At 25.8% G+C, this 26,813-nt stretch overlaps 2 protein-coding genes and 1 long non-coding RNA gene across 3 annotated transcripts; 1 reads left to right on the forward strand and 2 right to left on the reverse strand.

The window, feature by feature from the left end:
* Positions 1-18,387: 18,387 nt before the first annotated feature.
* LOC149058941 (uncharacterized) lies at positions 18,388-20,211 on the reverse strand. Its single transcript, XR_016190485.1, has 3 exons — positions 20,121-20,211; positions 18,648-18,759; positions 18,388-18,529 (listed from the first exon to the last, which is right to left on the reverse strand). It is a non-coding gene; the product is annotated as an uncharacterized LOC149058941 (long non-coding RNA).
* Positions 20,212-21,186: 975 nt separating this feature from the next.
* Positions 21,187-24,946, reverse strand: Sur-8 (leucine-rich repeat protein shoc-2). Its single transcript, XM_015524644.2, has one exon. It carries the CDS (start codon positions 24,430-24,432, stop codon positions 22,753-22,755), a length of 1,680 nt encoding a protein of 559 aa, XP_015380130.1. The 5' UTR covers positions 24,433-24,946; the 3' UTR covers positions 21,187-22,752.
* A 356-nt stretch (positions 24,947-25,302) lies between these two features.
* Positions 25,303-26,591, forward strand: Sem1 (Suppressor of exocyst mutations 1). Its single transcript, XM_015524645.2, has 3 exons — positions 25,303-25,590; positions 25,678-25,774; positions 26,406-26,591. The coding sequence occupies exons 1-3, from the start codon at positions 25,485-25,487 to the stop codon at positions 26,443-26,445; spliced, it is 243 nt and encodes an 80-aa protein (XP_015380131.1). The 5' UTR covers positions 25,303-25,484; the 3' UTR covers positions 26,446-26,591.
* The last annotated feature ends 222 nt before the right edge of the window (positions 26,592-26,813 follow it).

Below are 26,813 nucleotides of genomic sequence, written 5' to 3' on the forward strand. Positions count from 1 at the left end.
AACAAAAATTCTTCCTACAATCTAAACGTGTTATAATTTATTATGTAGCAATTCCCAAAACTGCTGATAAATGAGATATTTTTAAAAACTTGATATATATATTGAATATGTAAAATGTTTTCAAAGTTCAAGTGATTAATGAAAAACAATAAAAAATAGAACATTTTTATTCTATATTATTTTTAAAATGAAAAAGTTTAAAGTGTATTTTAAGCCATTTTTGTAGGTACAGCTATTATTACAGTAATATACATATTTAAATAATGATTAACGATAACCCGAGTTGAATTCCCAGAAACCTTATGGCTTAAAACGTTTTAAAAATACCAATAAATCAGTTTTAAAATATTATTAATAGCATTAAAAAAAAAAATTAAATACACCTATTTAGTAGTTATTATTATTATACATTTGATAATAAAAAGCAATTTTTATTTTTATTTTTATTTGTTTTCATATAATATATCTTAATAAGTTTATATCTATACTAAGTATCTAATCTGCTCATTCCATACTCAGAAAAACTGTATGTTTTTAGTATTATTGTTTTGATATAACTAATATAAAATATTTAATCTAATATAAATATAAAACAAGAATGTGCTAAAGAACATGAAATAGATCTCAACTCACTAATCAAAGTCCAGCCATATACTTTCCCCCATGGAACACCAACTTCGACATCAATATAAAGTTAAAATCATAAAAACGACAATATATTTTACACAGACGCCTCCAAATCAGATGAGGTAGTTATAAACAGATTACGCATCGGCCACATCCGTCTAACGCATGGATACCTCATGGACAGAGGAGAAAAACCGCAATGCACTACTTGTGGAACTGAACTCTCGGTTAACCATATAATTACCGAATGCCTCCAATACGCAGACGAACATAGAAATTTTGAAATACCCAACACAATAGATGCAGCCCTCGGACCCGACGCAATCAACACCACACAAATCATCAAATTCCTAATCAAGACAAACTTGTATAATAAAATTTAAATTTAAAAATGTACTATAAACAATATTGTAACTAATGGCCTTCGCTGCCGATTTTAATAAGATCAATTTAAAAAAAATATATATATATATAAAACATATTTTCAGATCCTTCAGATATTTTGTACTACTTAAGGGATGTCCTGTGATGATACAAAATTCTGTTTTTTTCAAATAACAACACACTTTTTCTAATGTAAATTATTATATAATGTTATCAATTAAAATCAAAATTCTGACGAGTAGTTTTCTGAGTTATTGAACTTTGTGTACTAAGAATAATAGATCTATTATAATTATAATGGATTATGGATTTGAAAGTAAAAGTGCTATAGTTATTTAAAAATTATACCAATTAATATTAATAATCTACCACCCTCTATAGTTTATAAAAATATTCCAACGGTAGTAAATACTAGTTCCAATATTCCATTATTACACATATTTTATGTTTGTGTAAAAATTGTTAAGGACCATTATAAAAATATATCCTAATGATAAATATTTAAGTTATACATTTATTAAGGAAAAAATACCATGAAGTAGAGAGTTGGGAACACCCAATAGTGTTAGGTTAGGTGTTTAGTAGCTATGCCACTGGCTGTACCTATACATATATTTAGGAAAGTATCTATAATATAAGTGTAATAATCACATAACCTTTCTTTTTTACTGATATAACTAATGATTATATTATTAGTTATATCAACTTGATACTCATGTTATATTATAATAATTATTATTAAATGATTCAACAAATTCATCTGCATATTTGTGCGGTACATAATATATTTTAAATTAATTATTAACCTATTTCAATAAATTCCAAAGTTACTGGACTTAACTAACGTATACGAAACTGCATTTTAATTTTGAAAGTGGTTCAGAATTAAATAGTAATAAAATTTAGATTTAATATCTTAATGTGTCTATCGAAATACACACATACATACTTTTTTACTTAAGTCTGTAATATATTCTTGAGTTTTATTGATATGTTATTTGATTATTTCTTATTGATTGTTCAAAAAAATACTACATCTGTATTCTGTTTTATCGGTGTCTTAAAATACCATACCAGTAATTTAAATCTACTAACTAATAAACAAATATCGTTAATCATGAATAAAAAAACAATTTATAACAATTAAATCGAACTTAAAGTCATTTATTTATTTTATCTTCGAACAAAAATATATGAATAACTCTAACACATAATACTATTTAAGGCATATGGAAATAATTTAATATTATACATCTTTCAATCTTTGTACAGTGAATGATAAGTATAAAATATAGTTTATTGTAGTGTCTAAATATATTAAAATATCATATTACACTTATTAAAAAATTTGAATTTATCTGAATCATAAATATATAAAATAATATGTAGATAATTTGAAAATATTTTATCAAAACTGGTTTATCTACGTCTCTAAGTGTAGTATATTATTCTTTTACACTTTTAACTGTATATAATTTGGAAGTATGATCGTTTTTAATTTTATTTTATCTAGAGGTATACATTATTAAAACATCCAACAGTCAGTTAGTTAGTAAAATATATCAAATTTAATTTTAAACTATACTTAAAAAAAATTCCAGTTCATATTTAGTGCGAGTTTTCGTGTTTATTTTGGTGAACAAGTAACATTTCTACGACTGTTTCTAAGGTCAGACCGGTATGCGTGTATTATTTTTTTAGTATCTATAATACTGTTATACTATACATAATATAGTTATTATTTAAAGTGCGTAACATGACGTATTTTCAGGAGAATCTCATGATTGTTGTGCTCTCATAAACATAAAAACGAATTACAACTAAAGGCATTTTAATTGACGTCGTACCCGTCGTGGATAAATATTTTGAAATTATTACGAACATATTTTATCAATCCAGTTCTCATACAGTGTGATTCACTATAACCATACATCGACCAGTTGTAACTTATAATGAATTAATTCAAATTCTGATTTTTGGAAGCTTTAACTATACCCGAATATCATATTTAATAAGTACCTACATCAACTTATATATTCACTCTTATATCAAAAAATATGGTATTGTATGAATATAATTTGAATAGTAATTATTTTCTTTATGAATCAATCAGATTTAAACCTTAAAACCATAGCTTATTTGTCCAGATATAATATACAACAATGTACTAATATATAATATAATCTACAATAAACAAAAATACAAAAATCGTAAAGTATTATTAATAAATAATAATTTATAGTTAACTATTATTGAAAATTAGTTACTCTATCGAGTTTCAATAAACAATTAACACAATAGTTCATTCATTATACCTATTACTAGTTGAGTAGGAATTTTATTAAATTAAATAATAATATTAGTTTTTCGGCATAACGAACTTAACATTTATTTTCTTCTTTGTATTCGCAGCGTATCATATACGGCTATGAATTCTGTAGAAAACAAAAATAAAATTATTTTCATAAGTTATCCGACAACTAGACACCAATGATATTTTCATTTGTCTTATGTTGTTTAAAAGTTTGTTTGTGCTCGTTCAAACGTTACGATAGTCCCTACTTGTGTCTTAAAAGTTTATATTTTCGCCGAGAAAACCGTGCGTTAGAATGGATAATATTTTTTTTATAAATAGAAAGAAAACGAGTAACCGAATAAAATTGTATAACAGACATACATTTTATTTTTGTAGTTTGAGTATAACAATGATCGTTATAAATTTATAATAACAAATTAATTATACACAAAGCACGCTGATACTAGTGATATATAAATTGTTTGGTATATTCCCAAGACCAGGATTTTATAGCAAAAATTATAATTTTATAACGTGAGTGGAGGGATATAAATGTATTGATTTTACGATAAAGTGTTTATTTGCATTTAATACCTACACTTTTTATAGTAGGAACAATGCTTCGATTTTCAACTTCTTTTCTGGAAGAAAATTGTATTTAGTTAGCACTTGGAGAGTTGAGAGTAAAATATGCACAATACATTTTTTAAGTTTTCAGGTAAACTCGGAATTTTTAAATTAAATTTTTTTTTTATATAGTTTATTGTTATACATTTTTGAATTACCTAGTATAAAAAGTTGAGCCCTGAATCCACGAAAAATATAAGCGTTTTATATTATTTATGCATGTGATGTATCACTTAGTGACACATATTTACGATATTCTCATAATATATGACCAAACACGACATTCAAAACAGGAAATATAAAGACCCATTATATTTTTTAGATTGGAAAAAGTCCATTTTAACGAGATAAAAGTAAAAAATTCATTGGTTAGTAAACTTTATGGATCAGAAAAAAAAGAAATGTTTGCGCTTTGTATGAATGTAATATTTTGATAGTTAAGTCGTTACGAGACTGCAATGAGCTAATTGCAGGATACATATTATTAGGAACAAATTAAAAACTGTTTTTTATTGCCTTTAGTTAAATAATTTCAGTAAGAGTTAATACCTAAAACACCAATATCTAATATCTGTGTTTGTAAATTATACGTATACTTTAACATTTTAAAAATCAGAATTCGATTAAATTAAGAATTAAAGAATAAACTGTTAGTATACATGCTTGCAAAATCAAGTTGGATACAGAATGATTCACCATAAATGCTCTCCCTATTTTAGATGTTGAGTTGAACGATGAATTGAATTTATTGATTTTATGATGATGCGTGATTTAATTAGTTGTTTTTTTTTTAAAATTTAATATAGAATATCTAATATTTCAATATAATGCCTTTGTTAAATATATTCATTGTTTTTTTTTTAATTTATTAAAATCGTAAAATGTTTCAGTACATATGGTGCTATTACAAGTAATTAATTTCATTGTTGAATGCTGAGGTTTATAATTAAGCAAAAATATGAATTATTCTAACAAAATAGGTATATGAATAGTAAATTATTAAAGAGGATAATCAATAAATGTTATAAAAATCTCAAATTATATGACCATAATATATATAGCAAAATAATGCATTTGTGAAACACCGTGTTTTAAATTTTTGAAAAAAAAAAAGAAACAAAACAAAATCATATGAAATATAAAGAATACGAGAAGGGTGGTATGGTGGCAAGTGCGTGCAGACGATTATGTTAATCTAGGGCCAATGGTCATCTCTTAATAATTGTACCGGGGTTGGTAAATTGAGTCCCAAATCACCCTAACTCGGTAAATTGAGTCCCGGGGAAAAATAGGTAGTAGGTAAGTTGAGTCCCACGGAAAAACGATTTATATGCATTTAAAATTTAAAAATATGCACTATACAATTTTTATTTGTGATTTGTAGACATTCATTAACTGCATGTATATGATTTTGAAAATAGCAACATGCATTTTTATTGCATAAAAAATAATTATATAATTAATAAAAATTCAATTAAAATGCATGTTGCTATATTCAAAATCATATAGGTACATGCAGTCAATGAATGTCTACAAATCACAAATAAAAATTGTATAGTGCATATTTTTAAATTTTAAATGCATATAAATCGTTTTTCCCTGGGACTCAAATTACCTACTGCCTTATTTTTTTCCGTGACTCAACTTACCTACTACCTATTTTTCCCCGGGACTCAATTTACCGCTTTCAAAATGCACCAAACTTATCTCGGACTCAATTTACCTAGCCCCAATTGTACATCAATTATAATATACTTAATTCCAAAAATCAAAATACGAATGAATTCGTTATCAAAGAAAATGGCAAATCACTCTGCAGTATATATTATCTGCAAATACGAATTCTGTGTAGGTAGCTCAATACCTCGAGCATAATTTATATAATTCACATGGCCGTTTACCGGAAGTTATCTTGCGTGCATTAAAATTGTCGAAAAAGAAACACTTAAAAAATCCCGATAGTGAAGATAGTGTATTTTACATGTCAAGCGCACGGCATACTACAATAATATAACGAAACGTCATTGTTACGATGATGGCAAAACGACAGAAATTATGAATACAGAGTGATTTTTTTTATTTCATCGTCACAAACTTTTGTGAGAATGTTAAGTAAATTTTTAAATTAAATTCCTTGATAATTAACCGTGCTTTATTATTTCTACATATTTAATATTTTTCTTTTTTTTAGTTATAGTGAATTCTATATTCTTAATCAAAATATAAAAGAGTGGATTATTTTTCAGAAAATTCTACAAATATCAAATACTGAACTAATAATTAATTATTTATATATATTTTTTTATTTTGATAAGTAAAGCAGTTTTAAGGCCGTTGTGAAGGTGTTGTGAACCGTTGATACACCCTACTCTGTTCGCCTGAACTATTTAAACGCTTAAAAAGTTATAAATAATTAAATATTGATTTAAAATTTCTTAATTCGCACGTAATAAATTATTTATGATTTGAGATAAATATTTTACATATTAAATTAAAAATTTAGGTCATTGTATATTGTTCAAAACAAATACTTGGAAATCGCTTCAACAGAAATAATAATTACCAAAATTAAATTTACTTGTGGTCTTCAGATTCAACAATCGATTTCTAACGATATAAAAAATAAATTTCACCCTGTTCAATTTCTTATGATATACAGCAATTCACTAATCATGCGGACTTTAAATTAAATAGGAAAAAAGAAGGAGGATACCCTTCAATATGAATTTTTACATGAAATCTGACTTTTATGATTTTAAAGTATTTTTCAATCTATGAATACATAGTTGTGTATATATTATTATTGAGTGTTCTGTGGTGAAATACCAACTTCCCTTTTTAAAATGAGACTAACATTTTTTTTCCTGGATATTATTCAGCCGATGATCAAAATTTGAAGGAGTAGGTATACCTCCTAGCTAGTTTGAATTATTTAACATTGTGTACTAATAGGAAAGTAGGTCCATGATAATAACTTTGGGGGATATGATTTGAAAATTACAGTAATAAAAATTAATCCATCAAATTTTTTCGATTTCTAAAATATATTTTATATTTTTGTAAACCTTATTTGTAAGGGCTATTATCCTATATAATATTTAAATTACTCGGGAACTCGTAAGAACTTAGGAATCGATAAATCAACATTTTTTTTTCAAGTATTCTGCCTATATTACCTATTTTAATTTAAAAAAAGAAGTTGATATCGTCACAAGACAATCCTTAAAAGGTATAAGTATCTATTTGAAAATATGTATTTTTGTATGCATGAGAATCCCACTAATACGAATTTTAATACATTTATTACTAAAAAATACAATTAATTGAGCCTGTTTTTGTTAATCAGTGCGAGACAAAATCCTCAAATTTAAGTTTTCTGCATCAACGGGTACACTACCCCTTACAACTACTAACTAGTGGTACCGAAATGTATATGCTAATGTCTGGCCAAATTTAAATCATAACTTTGTTTTAAATAAAATAATATATATTAGAGTTAATAATTGTAGGTAATGGTTGTTATACTTGAATATGGAATTGCGTGGTCTAGAATTTAAGTTCAGTCAGTTGTGTAGTGAATCACACTGTACATCGTGTATATGTGCGTGATGTGTCTAATACCGTACATAAACTTAACTGCTTTGCCGAGTCGACGATTCGTGACGAACACTATATTAAATTAATTGCCCGACTTCGTTCCCTTACACTCGTTCAATAGAAATCGTACAAACTAAATAAGGAACAATGTTTATAGTGTTTATACAACCATAATACCTGCTGACGTGGCGTAAAGTTTTCGCACAAATTTCCAAAATGATTTTGAAGTCATGTACCGTAAACACCAACATTCGAAAATACTGTTTCCGCAAATTTTAAACAAGGATTGATTCCCGTTTTCTGCCAATGCGCCCACTTCACCCACTTCGGTATTCTAAATTTTTTGAAGAAATTTTGCATTTTCAAGTATTCATAATATATAATGATATGTGAGTAACAAAAAATCAGTATTAGAATTTTTATAATATTAAGTTGAATGTTCTATATAAAGAAAAAAATTATTTGATTGTCTTAATTTAAATTTTAAAAAATAGAGTCTCAACTTGAAATAATTTTTCATGGCTTGTATGACAATTCATTAAACAATAATATAAAACATTAATTAAAAACTCAAATAAAAAAGTTACTACCTATACACAAATTATAGATAACAGATTTTACACAGTATTTTTCTATTGTCCACCATAGTTTTTATAAAAATTAAAATTATTTATAAGTATCATCAAAAAATTTAAATGATATATGTGAACTGAAATATAAAGGATATTTCTAACTTAAAAAATGCACTAAACAATTTTTTTTAAGAGACAGTTTTCATTATAAAAAAAAAAAACAGAAGTTGGTATTACCACAGAATACTCCTTATAAATTATTCAAAAAACGTAAACCTATTTGAAAATATGGACTTAAATTTAAAAAATTAAAAAAACAAATTTTTATTTTGAATTAACTGTATTATTAAAGTAAAATACAGTGAATATGATTAGTGAACCGCCCTCTGTATATTCATATATGTTCATATTTAACTCATTTAAAATATATAAACTACTAATTGGTATATTTTGTTGGCGTTCCAAAAGGCGAGTTTATTTGTGGACGAATATTTTTTTCATCCATGACATTAAGACACTTTTTAATAGTCCAAATATTAATTAATAAATTGATAGATACTCGGTCTCAGTTTACTCTTTTTTACTATCTCCCTCAGCACGCAGCATTAAACACAATATAAATATAATATTCTAGCAGTAACCTATCCATTTATTAAGCGGGTCATAATATTATAGATGTCACAAACTTGATGTTAAGAAAACCACTGCATTTTGTGTACTAAATCCAAATAATAACCTCACTTAGATTTTTCAGTTTTTGTATTGTTCATTATTGCGTGACGGCATCGATCATATTGATATTTTCTTCAGTTGACAATAACTCTATAAATGGCTCGTGACGAAAATAGGAATATTACATTTACATATCAAATAATGATATTATATCATTGTATACGAAAAACGATTCTAAGCGGATACGGTTTATCTGTCTAGGATATATTATAGATTATTATTACTTATTAATTATTATTAATAATTATTAAAATATTTGACTTTCCGGTGGATTTTTTTTTTTTTTGTTAAAGGTAGACGAACTTATAAGGAATCTTGAATCAAATTTTTATGAATTTCTTTCTAAGATAATTTGAACATTTTTGCCGTAATTTTCACGTATTTAGTAAAAATTTGAACTTTAAAATGCTTATAAAAAAAAATCGTGCCTATGTATTTTTAATATTTTTCAACTGCCATTGTAACAACATGTTGGAATCCTTGTATATTAAATGTTTAAGCTTTACTACCCAACAAATACATTTTTATCGATATTAATTTTAAAAAAACTAATAATGATTGAAAATTGCATACGCCTATAAATAATTCAACTAAGTCGACATTTTTTAAAAATTTCATAGTGGATAGAATATACTTATATAAACATTTGCCGAAAATCGCATGAGTCTATGGTAATTTGTCTTAATGTCACATCAACAACCAAAATCGATCTTGTCAAAAATCGATTGTGCGTAAAAATGCCTGTTCTTTCCTTAATTTTTAGTTTGTTTATCCCAATTATTAAGAAAAATATTGGGAATTTATTTAATTTATTTACAAAAATATTTTTGACCTCCCCCCTCCACAAGTACCAAATAGATTCAATTTTTGATCAAACGAGGTACTGAAGTCGAAAATCGAAGCACTTTTACTGCCCCAAAACGTGATGAGAGACAAAAAAAAACACATCATTGTAAAATCAATATATTAATAATTAATTACATCTAAACTATAGGTAGGTAATAATATATGGCACTTGCTCAATCTAAAACAAAATCTAGTAAATTATAGATAAATGAGCCATACAGTCATTTCTCGATTACTTAAAGTTTAAGCGAAGAAAAAATGTTTGGTTGCTAAAAAAATTTTATATATCCAAACCAATTAACTGTTATGGCCTTTAAAGGAGAATTTAAAATTCGAGATACCAAAAATCGACCTATATATTGAGCAATTATTGACGAACGTGACATACCTACTAATGTGTAAGATCCTAATAATTGACATTTATGTGCACTATACGGACTTTCATTTTTGTCTCTGTGTACTTTGTATAATATACTAGGTATTCAATTTTAGATAACGCGTTTTCCAAGTACATATAATTACAATAATTGAAAATACCAATGAATTATGAATTGTATTATATGCATAACATTATCTATATTTTACTTATCAAGTATACTTAATTGTATTTATAATATATTTACATAACATAATATGTTAATGTTATTCTTTATAATAAATGTATTGCTTTATTCAAAACACTTATACAATGTTATTATATACATCATTTGAATATAACTTAGATAATAGGTTACGTATCACACACTCATAAACGTTTTTATTAAAATTCATAACCATGGACTTAAATAGTCTGGGGAGTATCAGAGTATATTTTATACAAGTAATTAGATTATTCGAATTGTTATATATATATATATATATATATAATAATACAATATAATGTATAGTAATAATATATGCTATATTATGCTGAAACGCCTAAAACAATTTTAAAATGTCTTTAATTTAAGTACATTGAATACAATTATAATTCAGAAGTTATTTTGCAACCATAAATAATATTAAACTTTTATGATACAATAACATAATAATTTTTATAAACATCAGTAGATATTATAGGAAAGTAGAACACTATAATATTAATAGGTATTTTAACATAAAGTTATTGTAAGTATGAAAAATAATATATTATTTAATTGATACTATAGTCATTAGATAATTTTTATTTAATGTATAAGTCTTATAAATTATATATATATATTAATTTTAAGCCCAATAACTAGAGCCGTTAATTATGAAGTTATGACCATTAGTTGTTTATAAGTTTAGTAGATTATTATTACGGTGAGAAACGGTACAGTTTGTTATAACACGAGTATGTATGGCGAGGATTTGCCACCAAGAACCCGGGTGGTCACCAATCCAGAAACTTGTGATATCGGCCGATACTTGCATTTAAAACACGTTTCATGACTAAATACAGCCACTACGCCACATTGGATAATTTGTATATTAAATGCGACAACGATTGTTTCGTTTCATCAATACTAATCGTTCATGACCAAAAACATAAAAATACTTCTGCCGTAATTAAATGTACCCTGCCTTCTTGATACCGTAATATTGAAACTATAATACTTCAATAAAATCAACAACAATAATAATACTTAATATGTAATTACTAAAAATTACTTATTAGGAATTTAATATTATGTTATATTTTGTAAGCCGGCGCTTTGTATATGCAATTTTAATACATCAATTCGGTTTATCGTGTTTTATAATTATTATATTATAATGTTATTTCGATTGAAATAAAAATGTATAAATTACAGATATTTTTTACTTTATTAGACTGAAGAATATTTTTGTTTCCAGTACATTTTTTATTTGATCAGCTCTTAAAGTCTTAACCGTATAATTGATATTTAAAAAAACTGTCCGTGACCGACGTCCAAAAATAACTTTTTATATTAATTTTAGGAAGTGATGCTGTTAAAAACTATTAAATTATACAAGACATTTGACTATCGAAAGTTTATCCCAAAAGAAAATTTATTTCAGTTTTTGTTTAGGCCAGTATCTACATATTTTTAAGTCAAGATTTAATTGCACTTCTTCTTATAAATCCTATAAAAAAATATTTTAATTACCTTCCTACTATTTATTATTTTCTTTTATGAAATATTTAGAACTTGTTAGTATTTAACTAGATTCAAGAATGCAAAATATTATTATAAATGTGATACAATTTGTGTAAGATGGCAAAGTACATTAAATATCTATATATAAAATATATACACGACTATAGACGCTAAGGCTTATTTATATAAATAAATAAATATATAATATTATATGTGTGTATGTGTGTGTGTGTGTATATGTGTAATCATATATCTGAGTATTTAAGTGCACACAATAACCCTTATAAATCCAGTTGCAACAATTCAACGACTATATTTCTGACAAAAGATTTGCGACAAACTCCATAAATATGAAATATGATAAATGTGTTGTAGGTTTTTCGTATTTTTTTCAGCCTCTAATGCATTTAATGCCAGTTAGGTAATGTGGTATTCAGTTTAAAACTTAAATCCTTATTTTTTAGAAATAAACAACATATACATCTAATTCACAATGAGTTTTTATGATGAGAGAATACAAGACGTGAGGTGTTGAATAAGAAGCCACCCACAAATTACACTTAACATGATTAATTATATATTTCATACTATTATATATATATACCTATTAATAATTACTTTTTTTTTAAATTTTTTAATTGATAAGAGGTTGGAGTTATATAAATATATAACGATTGTATATTTTAAGTTGGTGATTGTCGAAGGTCACGAAACCACTTCCTTTTAAGCCTGCGCCTTGGATTCCCCCATGGAAGTGTTAGAGAAGAGAGATTTTTAATAAGAGAATTTTGATGGGATTGAAGTCACTTGTTGAAGTACAAGTAAAAGTATTGACCTTCTTCAATGGTGATTTTCAAAATTTGAAATCTGCAGTAATAAAATGAACAATAATATATACACTTTTGATGTAATACAATAAAATGTATAAATTACAATCAAATTCATGTATACAACGTTTCTGCTCATAGTAAAATTATCTAATTGCTAATTCGTGGTCACTTTGTACGGTATATTATTAAAAATCCAAAACGCAAACTCTATATTTTTTACGAACCGTTAAATATTTGTTTAAAATTATCAATCTAATGCACAAGTATCGAGCAAAAAACATTTTGATTGAAACACATTATATTTATTTATCCTTTATTTTAATCAATATACGAGTAAGTCATCTGACCAATTTTTACTTAAATAAGTATTCCGCATTTTGTTATCAATATTTTTATCGACTGTACGAACTTTTCTGGGTTTGATATATGTATTTATGTTATAATATTATTTATGAAATGTTCTCGTTTTGAATTTTATAGTTTTATACAGAGGGTCGTATAAAGTGACCTAAAACTATCCAATCATATCTGATTACTCGAGGACAAATAATTATTTAAATTTGTTTGATTTATTCTTGTTTTGTTTTATAGTATAGTTTTTGGTTTTGTAAAAAATAAACACATAATTTTTATTTAAATTTTCACCCTAATCTACGTTTCAAAAATGACAGTGAATTATTATTTTCGTATAAAATATATAGAATATATAACTAATATTTAAAAATTTCACGAAATATATAACATTTTGATACATTCAAAATGTTGATATTGTACTATTATTTTGTTGTATTTTAAAGCTCGTGTTAATAATATTTATTACGAATTAAATATAGTAATGATTGGTAGGTATTAAACATAATAATAATTATATGTATATTGTATAACCAAATGAAAAATTAGAAATATTTAAACTTTTTTAAAAAATAAGCACTTCCTTGTCGCAAAGAATTAAAGAGTATTTTTTTAGATTCTAGATCTAGAAAGATCTAGAAATAGAAATCTAGATCTAGAAAGCGGAAGACTTTTTACGAAGTTTGTTATCGTATACTTGTTGGGACAATCTATCAAAAAATATTAAATTTGAAAACACCATTACAATTGTATTATTTTTTTATTATTATTAATAATAATTAACCCTCGGCAACACAGACAATTGAGTTGTTATTCTAGGTAGGTTTTTAACTGTAGGGTTGGCATGGTAGGTTGGCAACATTTTTATGTGTGGCAAGGTATTTAATAACTAATAACCTTAGTGGTCACCCATCCGAGAATTAGTGAAAGCGGGCAGTGCGTGATGTCAATCGTGTTGCGTGACTGATTGTATCAATTGCGCCACGCCAAGCTTCCAATTATAATATGATGATTATCAATAAAACATGAATAATTTTCTTGTTGTAAAAATAAAATAAAATATATGTTTAAATATTTTGTACAGTCAATAATAATATTAAATACATTTATAATAATAGCTATGGTATTAAGTAATTGATAAAAAATTTAGAAAAAAAAAAAAAAATTTTATTTTCGCTTAAAATGGTCGAACGCAAAAAACATAAACTCGACCCGCGACCACCGCACTAAATATTTTTATCATCAATATTTGTTTAAAAATTCAATGTTTCACGTTTTTTTGGATTCAAATACTACATATAGAATACATACTTAATTATTTTATAAGAATAGTAGGTAATCTATATACATAACAATTAATTCAGTAGATAATCATTGATTATTATACAAATCATTCCTTATGACCTTACCCTATATTTTATATGCAGCAGTATGCTTTTGTGTTTTTACCCCAAATCCAAATCAACCCGAAACCCGAATTAATTTTAAAAAACCTACACAACCACAAGAGCCATTCCACTATTCCAGACCAAATAATGCAAACGATAAAACACCCAAAATCAACCTTCATAAGTTCTGTATCAGCATAAATAAACTCAAAATAAGTTAATCAAATATATGACTATATATTTTATTTATATTCGAAATCTATACTTTTAAATCACAATGTTTTTACAATGTTTTGTTAGAAGACCAGCATTTAAATAAATTGATTTACCACGGATTTAGAAGATAATAGGGGTGATCAGGAACGACAGGAACTATATATATATTGGGACAATAGGACACATTGTAAATGTTAATCTAACTGTAGGTACACTTATAGATAACAATATTCTTATAATATTGCATAGTATAAAACTTATAAAATACATTATCATTTTTTAAAACAATATTATTGTTAAGATAAGCACTTTATTTACGATTTTTTGATGACAGCTATAGATACATATAGGTACAATATATATATATGGAGAACCTTATACCTTGTATAAGGAATAAAATCCATACCTACGTAACCATATAACTAGATAATGTTTTAAACATGACATTATCATTGTAATTTGTTAATTTAGTCATTGGGGTCAGTAGAGGACCAACGTGGACACCGTGGACTGTGCAGCACTCTCTTGCGCTACTTATCAAAATATATAAGATATTAAGATTATTATTAACCCAAGGGATATATCAAATCATATAAATATAAATATATAAATCAAAAAGTCAAGACGATAATGATAAAAGTAGTAAAATTATAAAATTATTCAGAAATATCGTTTTGTAACGATTTCAAATTATATAATATATAAAACCAAAACATTTTTACATTTTGAAATAACGTGCGAGTTAACTGTTAAAATGAAACCCCTCATATATATACCTATAGGTAATTATGAAAAACTGCAAGATATAATTGATAAATTTATAAAAATTCGTTGCATAGTAGGTACCTATTCCGATTATAATATAATAAAATATTATAATATTATAATATAATGAACATTGAAACATTGATCGAAAATCGTGTATGGTATTTTCAGTTAAAAGTATTTAATTTCATTGTTTATAGAGCATGTCAATCATAGATAAATTTAATTAATGTAGTTATAGGCAAAAAAAATGTTAATGAAAGTATCTACATCGCGGAATACAAAATTCAAAACTTAAAATAAAATCCGGCTGCGGTAATTATAATGAGCATTGAAATACTTAAAATTACTACGTCCAAGTACTAAACCATTACATAATACCTACCTACCTATAATGCGTATGCATTTAATTGGCTTTACGATTCATATATTAAAGCGTTTATGAGGCCACGACAGCAGAAGAACCAATAGTAGGTATATAACTAGCAGCTGTCAAAATTTAATTTTGTACTTTTTGTTTCTACATGTATTACTTACTGCTTAGCAGTAGCATATATACATATAAGTACTTATTGATGAACGGTCGAAGAGAACACCGGTCGGAGAATTTTTTTTTTAATTTTAAATTGATGAGATATATTATACCTTCTTAAGAGGACGTGATACCCGCATATGTTGTCTCCGTCTTACAAATGCGTAACATGGTACATTTTTCGCTCAGCAGAACACGTGTAGCTCCGTTAACTTAAAAATTAGAGTGAACTGACCTCTTATAAAATTTAAAGGTAAGATAATTATCTAGACAACCTCATATGCTTTTTATTTTATATCAAATTTAAAGCGAATTATGAGTATTTTAAAATTGTGAATTTTTTGTGCATCTTAAAATACTCATAACTTCCTTTAAAATTTAAATATATTAAAAAGCATATGAGGTTGACTAGATAACAATCATACCTTTAAATTTTATAAGAGGTCAATTCACTCTAATTTTTAAGCAAACGGAGCTACACGTGTTCTGCTGAACGTAAAATTTACTATATAATGCACTTGTAAGACAGAGACAACACATACGGGTATCACGTCCTCTTAATACCATTTTATAATTTAATAAGGAATTAGTTCAAATTCTCAACAATGAAATTCATAAATATACATTAAGACATTATTTTCATACTGTTGAGATTTTAGTACAAGGTATACTTAAAGACTAAAGTGTCCTGTGAACTGTGGTGACACTTACGAGCTTTTTTACTGTACCTATATTATTTAATCGATAGTTTTTTTTTTGAAAACTTTGATGTATCTAATTTCTAATTCGAACGAAAAACTTTTTGGTTATTAAAATGATTATAGTCAGGATAATTGACATCAAAAACGATTTTACAAAAATGTATAGATGGAAAAATTGAACTAGTATTAGCTATAGCTGGTATACGAGGAACATTTTTATAAATTAATAGATTAATATTAATTGCTACAAACCTAAAATCACCTAATACTCCAATCTTCCAAACTTATATTATGGATCTATTATTTTTAGTAAGTATACAAAGTCAAACATTTCAGATAGAATATCCACTGAATATTTAAAATAAAAAAAGGGATTTATATTCAATAGACGTTTATGCCCCTACATGACACTCCTTAAATTATCCTACAATTATTTTAGACTACTAAGAATTCGGAAGTACGATTTTTAGGTATATTTAAAAATTCAAAAATCAGATTTTATATGACTGAATTATTAAAAAATGAACTGAGTATGCTTTGAAAATCAAAATCCTGTGTACAAAGTGAGTAAAATTAAAAAAATCCTTAAAAATTAGATTAGATAAGTCAGATTTCAATATAATATATTTTTGTAGTATAACTTAAACCTTTAAATTATATTATGACTTTAATATAACAGATCTTACATTTTAAAAATGTCAATATAAAATAGTAAAAAAGTGCAGTGACGCGATGTAAATATTAAGGTAGTCTTTAAGTTATAAACCGATAGTATGCTGTCATGGTCACCCGGGACTACCGAAAAATCGACAGCAATGTACCTAAAATGCCTATCTATAACGCCGTGTCTTCATAATAATTGTGTTAACTACCACTTATTAAATGTTCGTTAGTTCAATAGAAATAATTATTTAGAAAATAATTTTAATATAAGCAAGCATTCAATATTAAAAAATAAATATATAACGCTGTTAATTATTTTATAAGCTGATTAATTATGATTTTATTCATATGAAGGTAGTAGGTTAATAATTTAAGTCATTACTATTTACTATAGCATCTAACAACTAACAAAATTAACAAAGACAGCTATGAATAATAAATATTTCTACGTTTAAATAATTTAGCATCAAATAACTAAATTAGTAAATCTAGCATAGCCATTTTTTATAAAAATTAAATAGATTACCATAAAATGATGATTTTTTTTTGTGAAATTAATTTATATAATCATACATAGGTTCAATAAGGTGTTTTTATCAATTTTTTTGTGATAGTGAAATGGGGGAGGGGGTTGAACATTTTACTAACCAAGAATGTGTATTCTAATTCAATTTGTTCATAATATTATATTGTATTTAAGAGGGGCCTACTTAATATTTTGGCACAATTTAATATTTTAGTGGTAATAAAATTGTTAATAATAATATTAAAATGCACAAACATGAATAATCCTATCATCTGAGTAAAATATAGTTTCGAAGTCTCCTTAATTTTACTTAATGTTTACTTCAACACATTGAGAACTCAAATTTCTAATTTTAAAATAAAACTTTTTCCCGTTTAGATTTTAGTTGTTAAAGTAGTATACTCACTTAACAGGTTCGTATTTAGATTTTTGACATTCCGGGGCACTTATGTAACGCAATTTTTCTTTTGGTCAATCAGCAGTAATTCACCACTCTACTTTTCTACAACATACGCTTATATAGTTAAATCAAACTCAATATTACAAATCGAAATAAACAACCGACAAAACTGTCGAGTTAGACATATGGGTGTCTTTTAGACGGTAAAATATTTTTAAAAAAAATCATGCATACTATTAGCACTAAAGCGTGAATTTAACATTATTGAATACCAATACTCATATAGTCATATTTGGACAGTATCACACAGTAGTAATAAACAAACCGAAACCGTAAGTTAAAAACCAATAACAATGACGAGTTTATGATGCTTGATGACACGTCGTCAACAACTGAAACAATAAATATTATTTTAAAAAATGTATTAATAGAGACTGATTAGTCATATAACGAAACAAAACAATAACGTGTACAGAGAAACATTTTAAATTTTATTTGAACACCGCGCACCTTGAAAAATTAGAAAAATTTGACATCATCTCATATTAATCTTCATATCGTACTATTCGTACTAAGATGTTTACTGAATTGACCCAAGCCGCAGGTCACTATTCCAAGAATTCTACATAAAAAAAATAAAAAAAAAACATTTAAAAAATTTTTATTCAAATATAATAAAACAAAATTATTAGTCTGTATTCTAAGTAATTAGTAAATAGACAGTGCCTCATATGTCTTCATCAGTGATATTTGCCAATAATATAGTTGTCATCAAGCAGGGAAAACAATTTAAAATATATTTCAAGTTATCATTTACCAAAACAATATGTTGTTCTTTTTTTACTTGTTTCATATAGATTATGATGTCCATATAATTATATATGTCTACTATCCAGTGACAAATAAAAATTATAAAAGGATAAATTCTAATGTTTTATGAAATTGAACCTATAATAATATAATTACTAAGATATTGACATATGTATATACGTATATATGGTCTCGGATCTTTTTGGTATTTGATAAGAAAAAAAATCTTAGCTTATACCAAAATATATTTTATGAGTTTATAATCTTACAATTTTATATACAAATTCAAAATTTCAAAATATCAAAATGTTATTTTCCATTTTTAGGAAAATTTAAATGTTTTTTAAATATAAAGTAGTCAAGTACTCTTTTTTGAACTTGAGAAATCATGGAATCCAAATAAAATAATATCATTCTTTAAGATTTTTTAAATATAGGAAGATGTGCAATACTTAAGTTAAGTATTCCGTATAAAAATATAAAATATCAAAAATGCATGAATTTGTTTCAAAATATATTTTTAAAGCACAGTCTTGTGTTAATTTGTATAAAAACAAGTCTAAAATGAGCCAAACTGGCTTTGAGGCAAACAAAAAATATGAATATAAATTGTAAATTTTTTTTTTTTTCATATTTGTTTTAATACTAAAACAAACATTTTTATCATATAAGTGTTTACAATTTTCTTCAAGGTATATTTTGAACATTTGAACATAACTACATCTGCAGTTATATTTAAAAATAGGTTGATACAAGTATATGACCTTTAATTATCTGCCCTAATGATAATAATATAATTCAAAAATTACTTTCACATCATTTACAATAACTATGATAAATAAGCTTGATTCTTAAATTTCCATTATCATACAATATACACAAAAAAAAAAAATGTATATCTACTTACTATTCATGTTATATATCAAATTTCAACACAAAAAAACCCCATATTAATATATTTGATATATTAAGATTCACCTAGGATGGCTCATCCCAGCTTCCTTTAGATAGACTTAATAGTAATCTACTTTCTTTACTAAGTTCATTATCCAACTTAAATATTTAATTATTCAATCTTCATAAATGTAAAATTGGTAACAGTTTTATAATGCTATTTTTCATTTATAAAAAAGAAACATAATGATAATTTAATGAATGATTCAAAACGGTTACCTATTTTAAATGCATAACATAATTCACCAGTCATCATAACGACATGCTTGGCATGACAATGTTAGAATGTTTTTTTACCAAATAATTTTTCAAATATCTAAAAAAACAAAAAATAAAACATATTGTATTAAAAGTTCAACTAAGAATTAACTACAACACAAGAATCAATAACTACTTATGGCTTTGTTCCAAACTTTAAAATGTATTTTTGCCTTTTGTTAGATGTTAAATGCACAACTATCAACTACCCTATATTAAATTATTCATTATTTGATTATGCATTTCACATTGTTTGTATACCTATATAAATATTTAAAATGAGGCAAATTTAAGTATTTTTTAACAACAATAATTTTATACTTACATTTTTTTTGTACACAAGGCTTGTAAATTAAACAATGATATAAACAAATTGTTTTTACTACTTTGTTTCTAATTAGTAATCTTGTACAGAAAACAGAACGATAACATACTTTTTCCTCTTTCGCCTAAAAATTATGGCACTATTACACAGTAATTTATATATTATGTATCTTATAGTACATACATATACCTATGTAATATGTATTAATTATTTAAATATACAATTAAAAAAATTAATAATTGATTGTATAAATAACCTTTTCTAAAAATTACTTGATAACAAATAATTAAGCCACAATTTTGTTTCTCAATTAGAATTCCTTTAAACATAAGACTAGGTAATGGCAAATTAATCATTGTTAACTTGGTTAAAAATTATGGTATATCACTATGCAAGCCTTACAACAATAGTGTTATTGTCACATGATTGTCAACAAGAAAACTAGTCAAACAATTTTTTTTGTGCAACATTATCATATACTAATCCAATTGTGTTACTAAATTTATGCAAAACAGTGCTTATTATTTTGCAGGTCAAAATATGAAGAGGTGATAAATTGTGCTGCACTGAATATATTAATTTATTTGAGTACAATTTCTAGACAAATTCTATGGATACTTTTTTATAACTCATAACAAAGAAATTTGCCATTCTTTTTACCACTTTAATTGGAAAAAGAGTTAGGTAAATTATATAAAACAATTTTGAGTTTAAAATAAAATTCATTATATTGCACAAGTAATGACAAAAACAATTGTATAAGTAGTACAAGCTCATGGTGGATTCTTGACACAGGATCTAAAAACATTAACGCTTCTAATACAACTTATTTTATTATGATTACACTATAATACTATATAGGTTGATCGATAACCAATAGATATTATGTCATAATACTGTAATCATAATATTTATATGACAACAGTTTTCAAATAAATTAGTTTTCAATTTGCTTAAACATTAACATAATATAATAATTATCACACAAAAAATAATATTATGTTATTTTGTATCAAAAGTTGAAATATGTAATTAAATATATATACCTATATGTATATAATATATATACATACGTGCATATTATATAAATATATATTATACGCCATACATAAATACAATATACATTTATAATTTTCAATTAAAACAAATATTAATTAATACACTATATATTTGCCTATTATGAATAAATAAAAACAAATTAATGAATAGGTATTTAATACACTTTGATATACATGGTTTAAATACAATTTGGGATTGTGGTAAAATTTCCAGATGGCATGCTGATTAAAGTAATGGTTATTAATTATTACTATAAAGTTTATTTTATATTAAATTGCCTAGTAGTAGTAGTTTCGTTAACAATTTTAATACCTTTATGATAATATAAAATATGCATTATCTTAAACAAAATAGATGTTAAATTTCAGAATCTGATGAGAGTTTATAATGTAATATTATGAAATCAATATTATCATCTTAAATATTAAAACTAGCAAAGATAAACATTTTATTTAATATTATCAAATATAATTTAATGTAAATATATTGACCATAATTTTAAATTTTAAATTTAAAGATGATAATTATTAATCAAAATATAATATATTACTTAAAATATATTCATCTTCTGATAAATGTGTTTAACTCTAGATAAATTGCGACAAAAAAATAGAATAGGTAGTTATATTAACTGTAATTCGAAAACTGCTATTTGTTGAATACTCACATAAAGTTATTCAATTTATTGAATTGAATACCAAAATAATCGGTTAAGTCCACACTTTTTCCAAATATGAATACAACTTTTAATTTAATAGTTAATAAATACTTCAATTTAAGCTTTAATCAAACTGAAAACAAATTAAGTAACCCATATAAAATAATGTATTGTTTAATAAATAGTTCTTGAAACACTAAAACATATCAATTTATAAACTCTCATCTTAAAATAATTTCTCTAGAAACAAATTATCAATAATTCTGATTTCAAATACTTATTTATGCATGTTTAATGCAACTTATAAGAACATAACAACTTTCCAACCAAAAATCCGAAGAATTAAAAACCACATTTTCCCTACTTGGTTTTATAATAGTATTCAGGAAAAAATGCACAATATTACCAGTGGTCCATTAAAATATAGTTTCAATATTTGTGACTTATAAACTTTATAAGCACAATAACAAATATTAACTAACTTTCATTAGACTCACTGCAATATTTTGTAAGATATATCAAATGGAAATACTACACCAATTTAAAGGATTTCATAGAGTGCGGTATGGGCCATTTACCTTGAGATAAGTCATTACTAAAGATGGGCCGCCTTTGACTGCATCTCCAAGTTGACTCAATGGACAATTTTCAATTCCCAACAACTGCAACTTGGAACATAAGGCAAGTTCAAATGGTAAATGATGAAGACTTTGGTTGTCATTAATGTAAAGTGCCTCCAAATTTTCCAGTGTTCCAATTTCTTCTGGCAATGTACTAAGCTTATTTTCACCAACACTAAGGTATGACAGATTTGTGAGATGACCAATTGCTCGTGGTAAAGATAACAATTGGTTGGACTGTAAAATTAGTTTTTGCAGCTCTCGCAAATAACCAATTTCCTGAGGTAATGTTTCTAGCTTGTTTTCTTCAAGATCAAGTACTCTAAGTTTTTGAAGATTTCCTATAGTAGCTGGCAGTCTTTTCAATAGATTGTTGGATAAGACCAACACTTCCAAGGATTGTAGATATTGTATGTCATCAGGCAATTTGGTAATCATGTTCGTTGCAACATTTAGCTCCACCATATTAGTCCAAGAACCAACATCTAATGGCAGTGATGTCAAGGCATTATCTTTCATATTAAGTTTTGTTAGATAATTAGCTTTGGAAAATATTCCGTAGGGTATTTTATCAATTTTGTTATGTTCAAAATTAATTGAATCTACAGCTATAAATTGTGCAGGTCCTCCAGTAGGATACGATGTGAAACTGTTTCTAGCTAATGTTATACTGTTCATTTCTTTTAAGTTAACAAGTAAGCCATCAGGTAAGCAACTAAGCATATTACCTTCTACATTAAATTCATCCATTCGTTTACAATTACTCAATGAATTAGGTAAGGTTTTCAATCTGTTATATCGTAAACCTAACCGTATCAGAAGTATAAGATTGCCAATGGTCTCAGGAATGTCAACAAGTTCATTATGTTGGAGATCTAGAGTAGATAATTGTATACAATTTCCTATCTCTTCTGGCAAATGTTCCAAATGATTATGTGACACATCAAGTGTAACTAATCTTTCTAGTTTACCGATACCAGATGAAAGTTCTTTGATTTTATTCTCTCGTAAACTGAGCATGACTAGGTTAACTAATTTACTAATGTCATCACTCACTGTGCGTATCCGATTGAAACGCAAAAACAGTGTAGTTAGCGTATCCAGCTTATAGACAACATCTGGCACTTCAGTAAGTTTGTTGTGCCTTAGGTCTAATACTTTAAGACTAGTAAGAGTAGCTAACGAATCCGGTAGACAGGTTAAAGAATTTTCACTGAGTGCTAGTGTCTGCAAGTTCGTCAGACACCCAATTTCTGATGGTAAAGTGATTAATTTATTCCCATACAAATACAATTCAGTCAATTGTGTGGCATCTCTAATTGTTATTGGCACTTTGGTCAAACCTGATTTACTCAAATCTAGGCGCCATTCAGAACTATCATTGCAGTTCTGAATCTCCTTTGTTGCATCTTGAACAATTTTTTTTGTATTTTCCTTTTTAGCAGTCGGTGTGTAAAGCTTTTTTGAATCGTGTTGCTTGACAGTCACCACTCGAGGTTTTAAGTCCGACGCCGGGCTGCTACTTATAGAACTTACAGACAACTTTTTTTCCTTCCGCATTTTATTAGTATCGATCATCTTAACCACATCTACTTCACTGGACTTCATCATCAGAAAATTAATTTACTATTTACAAAACATCACAATTTCTATTAACAAGGAGAAAGAAAAAACATTTTGAACTCTGCGTTCAGTGTTCACTTTAATATAAATTATAAATATTATTATTTGTGTTTTTATTATTATATAGTGTACAGTTTTTCTCGGGATTTGTTATTGATTATAGTTTCAGATAAAAAAAAAATCATGGGTGAGAAAACATTTGTTGTGGTTTTCCTGCCATGACTGAGCACCGTCGATCTTGATGAGTGAAGTAGTGAAGTGAAGTACGGAATAGGGTACCCTATAGTCTGTGTAGTGAAGACGGTAATGAACACTGAACAGTGATACTCAACATTTGCCACGTCTCTCGTCATACATCGAGGAAAAAACTCAAAAAACTAATGTCAGTTTTACCATTGAGTATAGATATACTTTATATATACTATCTATACTCAATGGTTTTACTACAAAAAATAAGAATTAACTCAAGACTAATCAGCATGCTGTATAACTATTTATGGTGCAACTTACTTTTTTGAAGTATTCTAAATTCAAGTTATGTAATATGACAGATTATAATTTATAATATGAAAATTTTGATTAATGATGTAAATTATAACTACAACAATATAATTATAGAACTTAGAGAACCATCGATATGTATTGATTATCTATCACAAACATTAGTTTATACTTTTATAGGACGTCTATGAACACAATATAATGATTTAAATTTTAAATCTATCTCGATAGTCGATACGTTGAATAATGTATTAATGTTATAATATTAAAAATATTATATTGTTCTATAATAATAATTATAATCTGTGATGTTACAACTTTGGACACCAATTAAAATTTTGTATTTTGAGGTTAGGGCATGACTGTTAAATTTCGCTCGAAACAAAAACAAACTTGAAAATTCTGTAGTGCAGTTATCTCATATTCTCAAGCTTATTATCTGCAATAATCGACAATTGTTGATTTGTAAATTCACAAATTACTGTAAAACTAATAATTTATCCGACAATTAACCACATAGGTATTCATAAATTAGCACAATGGTTAATTCTACCGAACCCAAATCCGACGGAGATAAGCAAAAGAATACTTTGGATATCGGTCTGTTAGAAGAAGATGATGAATTCGAAGAGTTCCCAGTAGAAGGTAAACGATTCATTGCTTTTGGTTTTTAAGCTTATGATGTTTTTAAAATAATTTACTACTAACTAGTATTAATATTTATATTTTAAGAGTGGACTAGCCAAGACGAAGAAGATAAAGAGGCTAATGTTTGGGAAGATAATTGGGACGATGACAATGTTGAGGATGATTTCAGTGTTCAATTGAGGTAAATATGACTGACAATTATTTAAACTTACTTTTTGCTAATAATTCATAGAGGTATTAAATTTAAAATGCATTGTTTATTTAAGCCTTAAATCCAACTATCAGTTATTAGAAATTAAAATTATTATTATTATTTTAGATCTATTAAAAATAATACCCCCTATACATCAGAATCTACTTATAGCAATCTTCATGGAATCTAGCGAATCAGATAGTTTAAACCGATGACCATAATATTATTATTTATGGCATTGTGTTAAGTAGATTTCATTGTGTTAATTTAATTCTTAAACGTTATTTACAAATAATGCAATTAAATATGCTTAAAGATTGTATTTTAATACAAATTAGGTACATGGTTTGATTAATCATATTGTTTAATAAGACATTTAAAACCAATATTTGTTTAAGAATGAAAATCTATTTTAAATTTATATATTATGAAAGTTTGGTGAAATTAAATACCACACAGTTGTATTAGTACTTACCCTTTAGTGTTCATTTACTAACTATTCAAATCTTCTGGGGTTTTGTAGTTTTTTAAGCCTTTTCCATATTTAAACATTTAGTAATATCTTTTGTTTTTGTTGTATTGTTGTTTAATTTTAATATTTTTTTATTTTATTTTACAGAGCTGAATTTGAAAAGCAAAATATTCCTGCTACCTTTTAAGTCTACTGGTTTTTAATGTGGTGTTTTGTGTTAAGTACATGTATAAACAAAAATTATAAACTCATACAGCTAATATAGCATTATTACTATTAATATTTTTTCTTGTTTAATTTGTAATTTGAAATAAAATTATTTCTTAATATGTACATTACCTATATCAAACAATATTATTTTTTTACGTTCCAAAAACTTTTCCTATTTTTAATCTATATAAACTTAAAGATTTTTAAACAGTTTCATATGACAATATATTTTTTAGAATAAGTGATATTCTAGTACTTTTTATTAATGCTGTTGCATCAATCAACAATTGGAGCTTAAATTAGTTTGATGAACGCTTGTTTTCTTCATAAATAATTTAATTGAAT

The sequence above is a fragment of the Diuraphis noxia genome, unplaced genomic scaffold (assembly GCF_037042655.1).
Source record: "Diuraphis noxia isolate RWA-SAM2 unplaced genomic scaffold, SU_Dnox_SAM2 contig0002, whole genome shotgun sequence".
In the NCBI taxonomy this organism is placed as follows: Eukaryota; Metazoa; Arthropoda; class Insecta; order Hemiptera; family Aphididae; genus Diuraphis; species Diuraphis noxia.

Excerpts from the sequence above, each read along its gene's own strand:
- Sur-8 (XM_015524644.2), bottom strand. The coding sequence starts at position 24,432 with ATGATGAAGTCCAGTGAAGTAGATGTGGTTAAGATGATCGATACTAAT.
- Sem1 (XM_015524645.2), top strand. The coding sequence starts at position 25,485 with ATGGTTAATTCTACCGAACCCAAATCCGACGGAGATAAGCAAAAGAAT. Across the intron at positions 25,591-25,677 it reads CGAAGAGTTCCCAGTAGAAG|AGTGGACTAGCCAAGACGAA; the intron begins GTAAACGATTCA and ends TTATATTTTAAG. Across the intron at positions 25,775-26,405 it reads GATTTCAGTGTTCAATTGAG|AGCTGAATTTGAAAAGCAAA; the intron begins GTAAATATGACT and ends TTTATTTTACAG.